At 51.7% G+C, this 6,941-nt stretch overlaps 1 protein-coding gene across 1 annotated transcript; it reads right to left on the reverse strand.

Moving 5' to 3' along the window:
- Positions 1–391: 391 nt before the first annotated feature.
- Positions 392–6,941, reverse strand: LOC128972876 (protocadherin alpha-C1-like). The gene is made up of 2 exons (XM_054389001.1): positions 4,487–6,941; positions 392–445 (listed from the first exon to the last, which is right to left on the reverse strand). Exons 1-2 carry the CDS (start codon positions 6,887–6,889, stop codon positions 392–394), a joined length of 2,457 nt encoding a protein of 818 aa, XP_054244976.1. The 5' UTR covers positions 6,890–6,941.

Genomic DNA, 6,941 nt, shown 5'->3' on the forward strand with positions numbered 1-6,941 from the left:
TCTGCTCCAGAGCTTCAGCACTGTCATGGTAAAGAAATTTCTTCTCCTGTTGAGGTGGAAGTTCCTGGGTTCCAGTTTGTACCCATTGCTCCTTCTCCTATCACTGGGCACCACCAAAAGGAGCCTGGCACCTTCATCCCAAGCCCCAGCCATCAGATATTGATAGACATTCATCAGACCCCTCTCAGCCTTCTCCAGGCTCAACAGCCCCAGGGCTCTCAGTCTTTCTTCATAGGAGAGATGTTCCAGTCCCTTAATCATCCTCATAGCCTCTGTTGGACTCTCCCCAGTAGATGCCTGGCTCTCTTGAACTGGGGAGCCCAAAACTGGATACAGTATTCCAGGTGTGGTCTCACCAGGACAGACAGGAGGGGCAGGCAAGCATCTGCCTTCACAACTGAATTCTTGGAGCGTGGGCATAAGACTGCTGGTTCTGGGCAGGTTGCTATCAGCATAGAGAGAAAAAAATGGGGCAAGTGCTTCACCCTTCCTCTACTCTGCCCTAGTGAGGCCCCACCTGGAATATTGCATCCAGCTCTGGGCTCCCCAGGTCAGCAGGGACAAGGATCTGCTGGAGAGAGTCCAAGGGAGGGCTGCAAGGATGCTGAAGGGACTGGAGACTGCCTGGGGAGGAGAGGCTGAGAGCCCTGGGGCTGAGAGTCTGGAGAGGAGAAGACTGAGAGGGATCTGATCAATGTCTATCAGTAGCTGAGGGCTGGGGGTCAGGAAGGAGGGGACAGGGACAGGCTCTGCTCAGTTGTGCCCTGTAATAGGCCAAGGGGCAATGGATGGAAACTCCAGCACAGGAGGTTCCACCTCAACATGAGGAGGAACTTCTTGACTGGGAGGGTCACAGAGCCCTGGAACAGGCTGCCCAGAGAGGTTGTGGAGTCTCCTTCTCTGGAGCCTTTCCAGCCCTGTCTGGATGTGTTCCTGTGTGACCTGTGCTGGATTCTATGCTCCTGCTCTGGCAGGGGGGTTGGACTCAATCTCTGGAGGTCCCTTGCAACCTCTAACCTCCTGTGAGCTGTGATCCTTGTATCTGGCTGTGTTGTGGGGCATGCTCCCATGAGAATGAAATGCAGGGAGGGTTACCCTCATGGCTGGTCTTGACTTGGGCAGGGAAGCCACTGATGCTTAGCCTCCAGCAGCTCAGCCTGGATTGCACAGCATTGTCTCCATGTAAGCGGATCCATTTTTGTCCATGCAGATGCACGCCACACTGCACTAAATCATTCCACTCCTCTTACACTTCAGCAAAAAGCAATTCCCCACTGCAGGCCTGGAGTCTATTTCTGGATGTAACCTAAATATTGAATGTCGAGTCACGGGGAGGTCACCATGCTCTGCACACAGAGAGATCTGACAGGCCTGGTGAGGAGCACAATGCCCAACACAAGCAAACAAAAGAGCTGCAGCAAATCCATGGCCACATCGTGGTCCCAGATATACTCTTGTGAGCTACTGCTTGCTGGAGTGATTCATAGATTCATAGAATGCCTTGGGTTGGAAGGGACCTTAAAGATCAGCCAGTTCCAGCATCCAAGGGATGTCTTCCACTAGCCCAGATTGCTCAAGGCCTCATTCAACCTTTCCTTGAACACCTTTCGTCCAGAGAGGGGGCATCCAAAACCTTCCTGGGCAATCTGTTCCAGTGTCTCACCATCCTCACTGGAAAGAATTCCCTCCTAACCTCCAGAATAACTCTGCCCTCCTCAAGCTCAAAGCTGCTCCCTCTCATCCTGTCACTCTCAGCCCTTGTTAAAAGTCCCTCCCCAGCTCTCATGGAGCCACTTCAGGTACTGGAAGGCTTCTCTAAGGTCTCCCTGGAGCCTTCTCTTCTCCAGACTAACAGCCCCAACTCTCTCAGCTTGTCCCCAGAGGGGAGGTTCTTCTGCCCTCTGATCATCATTGTGGCCTCCTCTGGACCTGCTAGAGCAGCTCTCTGTACCTCTTATGCTGAGGGCACCAGAACTGGATGCAGTACTCCAGGTAGAGCCTCGTGAGAGCAGAGTGGAGGAGCAGACTCATCTCTCTTGTCCTGCTGATCACACTTCTTTTGATGCAGCTCAGGAAACAGTTTCCTTCTGGGCTGCCAGTGACCATTGCCAGCTTACGTTGAGTTTACCATCACCTGATACTCCCAAGTCCTGCTCCTTGAGACTGCAGCTCTAAGGGTCCCCCCACAGTCTTCTCTTCTCCAGGCTGAACAACCCCAGCTCCCTCAGCCTGTCCTCACAGCAGAGGTGCTCCAGCCCTTCAGCCATCCTTGTGGACCTCCTCTGGACTCACTCCAATAGTTCTCTGTCCTTCTTACAGTGGGACACCAGAACTGGCTGCAGTATACATATAAGGTGTAGCTGATTCTTCAGCTGCTTCTCTGGAATCATCATCACCAAATCAAGAGCAACTGATATTCTTCAATTTCTGAAAGTAAGTAACTTTTCACAGTCCCTGCCTCTGCTCCCCATGCTCAGCTAAACAAATCCACAGCCTTTGGACTTGCCATCTGTGGTCACCCATTTCTGCATATCAAGAGCTAAAAGAGTTAATTTGCTAAAGCTGACATCTGAGATTTCTCCTACCAAAAGGCTCCTAAAGAGGTGTCTCATACTTCAAACTGAAAAATTCCTCTGACTGAGTGAAGTACAGCAAGACACAATGACAAAACCTCACAGTGGTAGGGCTTGGAAGGGACCTCTGGAGACCATCCAGTCCAACCCCACCTACTAAAGGAAGGTCACTCACAGCAGGCTGCCCAGCATCACAATGTCCAGGTGGGTTTGGAAGCTCTCCAGAGCAGGAGACTCCACAACCTCTCTGGGCAGGCTGCTCCAGGGCTCTGTCAACCTCAAAGTAAAGAATGAGTCCTTATATTTAGGTAGAAGCTCCTCTGTTCCAGTTTGTGCCCATTGTCCCTTGTCCTGTCACTGGCCACCACTGAAAAGACTCTGGCCCCATCCTCTTGCCCCCAGCCTTTAGCTATTGATCAACATTGATCAGATCCTCTCTCAGGCTGTTCTCCTCCAGGCTCAGCAGCCCCAGGGCTCTCAGCTTTTCCTCATCAGAGAGATGCTTCAGACCCTTCATCACCTTTGCAGCCCTCCATTGGACTGTCTCCAGTAGTTCCCTGTCTCTCCTAAACTGGAGAGCCCCAAACTGGACACAGTACTCTAGAGAGATGTATCAATGAGATACATTTTGGATGTTCTCACTACAGAAATCAGAGATGCTTCTCATTTTTACTGTTTTTCAGTCCATGAGTACAGTTGGTAACCTGAGTTTCAAGATCTTGATCAATGGAAACATGGAAATTGATGCACCAAGGCTTCTTTGGGGTTTTTTGTATCCCTTTTATTATAGAAGTTTTGGAGCTATGAGCAACTCTCCAGCCAAGGATATAACTCCAAGAGCACTATCAGGACTCTTGAAAACACCTTGAGTTATGAGATTGTCAAAGAGGTTTTTAGTTACTCATTACAAAGGCTCTAACTCAGCCTTGTTTGGTTGTTTTGGTTTGGGTTTTTGGGTTTTTTTTTTCAGATCCGCAAAATAATCAATAACATTCCCAAGGTACACCAATGGCTGTTCCACCCCAGACTTACTCTGGCGGGAAGGGGAAGGGGAAGGGGAAAGGGGAAGGGGAAGGGGAAGGGGAAGGGGAAGGGGAAGGGGAAGGGGAAGGGGAAGGGGAAGGGAAGGGGAAGGGGAAGGGGAAGGGGAAGGGGAAGGGGAAGGGAGGGGAAGGGGAAGGGGAAGGGGAAGGGGAAGGGGAAGGGGAAGGGGAAGGGGAAGGGGAAGGGGAAGGGGAAGGGGAAGGGGAAGGGGAAGGGGAAGGGAAAAAAATAAAAAGGAAAAAGATCATAGACTCTCCAGAGTGTAGATTAGAACCACCCATGGATAAGAAACTTCCAGTCTGTTTTCCTGCCTCTACTTAGCTACCTGCAAACAATGGCTCAACTTGCAAGGTCTTCAGTTCTCACATTTTCTTTACAACATTTACTTCTCACTTATCTCCCCTTTACCTTCAGTTATATCTGAAAGTCCTATATTTGTGAGGGAGGAAAAAATAATCTTTTTTGTCATCCCACAACCAAATTTCCCCCCCAGAGAGCTTGGCTTTAGGAAATACATACAAGGAAATGAAGTTTCCATCAGGTGCCAGGAGATGACACCTGCTCTCCTGGAAATGCCCTCAGTACCATCAGGTACCAGGAAATGACACCTACTCTCCTGGAAATGCCCTCAGTACCATCAGGTACCATGAGACGACACCTGCTCTCCTGGAAATGCCCTCAGTATCATCAGGTACTAGGAAATGACACCTGCTCTCCTGGAAATGCCCTCAGTATCATCAGGTACCAGGAAATGACACCTGCTCTTCTGGAAATGCCCTCAGTACATCCTTCCACAGTGACAGAAACCTGATGTAGACACAAGCCCAAGTGCCTGAGAGAGAAGAACAGTGAAAGGAAGCAGTACTCACCACCAGGACAGCACTCAACTGATCACTTTGGACCTGCTGTACTTGGATGCAGGGTCCTGGCACTTGTAACCTTGAGCCACTGGGAGCATTCCCAGCGTCACTGTTCGGGATGTTGCTGTTCGGCCCAAGACCAACAGCTGCCCTGTACAAGTAGGTATGAGTCAGTTTACCCACGCCAGTGACCTCCAGCATATCCGCTGGGAGGTGGGAGCTGGGCAGCATGTGCACACTGTAGCAATACTTCCCACCCTCATGCTCTGGGCAACAGCAGCCACAAGTCTGGCAGCGGCAGAGCCGCACGGCGGCAAAAAAGAGGAGGAACGCCGCGAAGACGAAGGAGACGCAGGCCAGGGAGGCGATCAGGTAGATGTTGGTGGCGTTGAGCAGTGGCGGGGGCTGCCCGCTGTCGTCAAAGTCAGGCAGCACCTGGGGCAGGGTGTCGGCCAGCAGGATGCCCACCGTCAGGGTGGAGGAGAGTGGCGGATCCCCGTGGTCCTGCACCACCACGACCACCTTGTGCTTGAGGAAGTCGGTGGAGCGCATGGAGCGCGTGGTCCGCAGCTCGCCGGTGTGGGGTGACAGGTGGAAGAGGGTGGAGTCAGAGGAGTAGGTTAGGTGATAGGAGAGCCAAGCGTTCTGGGCATTGTCCTCGTCGTCTGCCACCACTTTGGTTACCAGGTAGTCCTCATCGGCCAGACGGGGCACAACTTCGACAGCCACAGAGCCGTTCTGGCTGCTGGGGTAGAGGATGGCCGGGGCGTTGTCATTCTGGTCTGAGATGTAAACATTCACAGTTATGGCAGCACTCAAAGCTGGGGACCCATTGTCCTTGGCTTCCACCTGGAAAGAGAAGCTCTTCAGCTGCTCAAAGTCAAAGGCACGTTTTGCATAGACGCTCCCGTTGGCCACGCTCACAGACAAAAGGTTGGCCAAGGGACTGCCTGCAACGGTGGAATTCCTGAGCATGTAAGAGACCCTTCCGTTCTCCCCGGTATCAGGATCGGACGCTGAGACCTGGTAAAGAAAAGCACCGAGTGGATTGTTCTCCTCCACAAACACATCGAAGCTGTCAGTGCTGAAGACAGGAGGATTGTCATTGACGTCAGAAATCTGCACCCAAAGTGTCTTCTGAGTGGTGATGGGTGGAGAGCCCAAGTCTGTGGCAGTGATGGTGATGTTGTAGTCGCTGATCAGCTCTCGGTCCAGAAGCCCACTAGTGACCAGGCTGTAGTAATTTTCAAGGGAAGGCTTTAACTGGAAGGGAAGGTTATCCGGGATCTGGCAGGTAATTTTCCCATTCTCCCCAGGGTCCTTATCCAAAATACTCAGCAGAGCTATCACTGTGCCGGGAACAGCATCCTCAGGAATGGGACTGGAAAGGGATGTCACTGTTATCTCTGGGCCATGATTGTTCACGTCAGTGATTTCCACCAGCAGCTTGGCTGTGCTGGACATGCCAAACGCTCCATTATCCCTCGCTTCAATAAGCAGCTCCAGGAGAGGTCTCTGAACAGCTAAAACGCCGTTGACTGTCACCTCCCCGGTGCGGGGGTGAACTAAGAACATTCGCTGTAGATCAGCAGAAGTAGTATTGCTAAACAAATACCTGATCTCTCCGTTTGGACCTTCATCCAGGTCCGTGGCATGTACCTGCACCACCAAAGTGCCACTGGGGGAGTTTTCCAAGACACTCGCCCTGTAGACCGAGTGCTCAAATTCTGGGGCGTTATCATTGGTATCCAGCACAGTCACAATGACTGAGACCTCACCAGACTTTGGAGGGTCCCCACCGTCTTTGGCTGTAAGGACAAGTCTGTGAGTGGCTTGCTGCTCCCTGTCTAAGGCTTTTTTCAGCACCAATTCAGGATATTTACTCCCATCCCCACGTGTCTGCATTTCCAAATGGAAATGTTCGTCGGGGCTCAGAGTGTAATTCTGGACGCTGTTGGTACCTTCATCGAGATCCTGGGCGTTGGGGAGCGCGAACCGTGCCCCAGGTGAGAGGAACTCAGGCATATTTATGTGATATACACTTAAGGGGAAGGTGGGGGAGTTATCATTTACGTCCAAGACTTTAAATTCCATCCTGTAAAGCTCCAGAGGGTTTTCTAACACAAGTTCATAATTCAGAAGACAGGCAGACTTCAACTCACAAAGCTGCTCTCTGTCAATGGGGTCGTTAACAGACAAAGCCCCCGTGCTGGCATTGATATTAAAATATTGCTTACTTGAACCGCTGAGCATGCGAAATTTCCGAGCTGCCAGCGTAGCTGCCTCTAGCCCTAAATCCTTCGCTATGTTCCCCACCGGTGCTCCGCGCTCCGTCTCCTCGGCGATGGAATACACCACTTGCCCGTCCACGGTGCAGCAAATAAGGCAGAAGACCATCCAGTAGACCCGCATTCTTCCTCCCCTGGCTCAGCTCCCCGCAGACCGGCTCAGCAGGACCATAATC

This window comes from Indicator indicator, chromosome 18 (assembly GCF_027791375.1).
Source record: "Indicator indicator isolate 239-I01 chromosome 18, UM_Iind_1.1, whole genome shotgun sequence".
Classification (NCBI taxonomy): Eukaryota; Metazoa; Chordata; class Aves; order Piciformes; family Indicatoridae; genus Indicator; species Indicator indicator.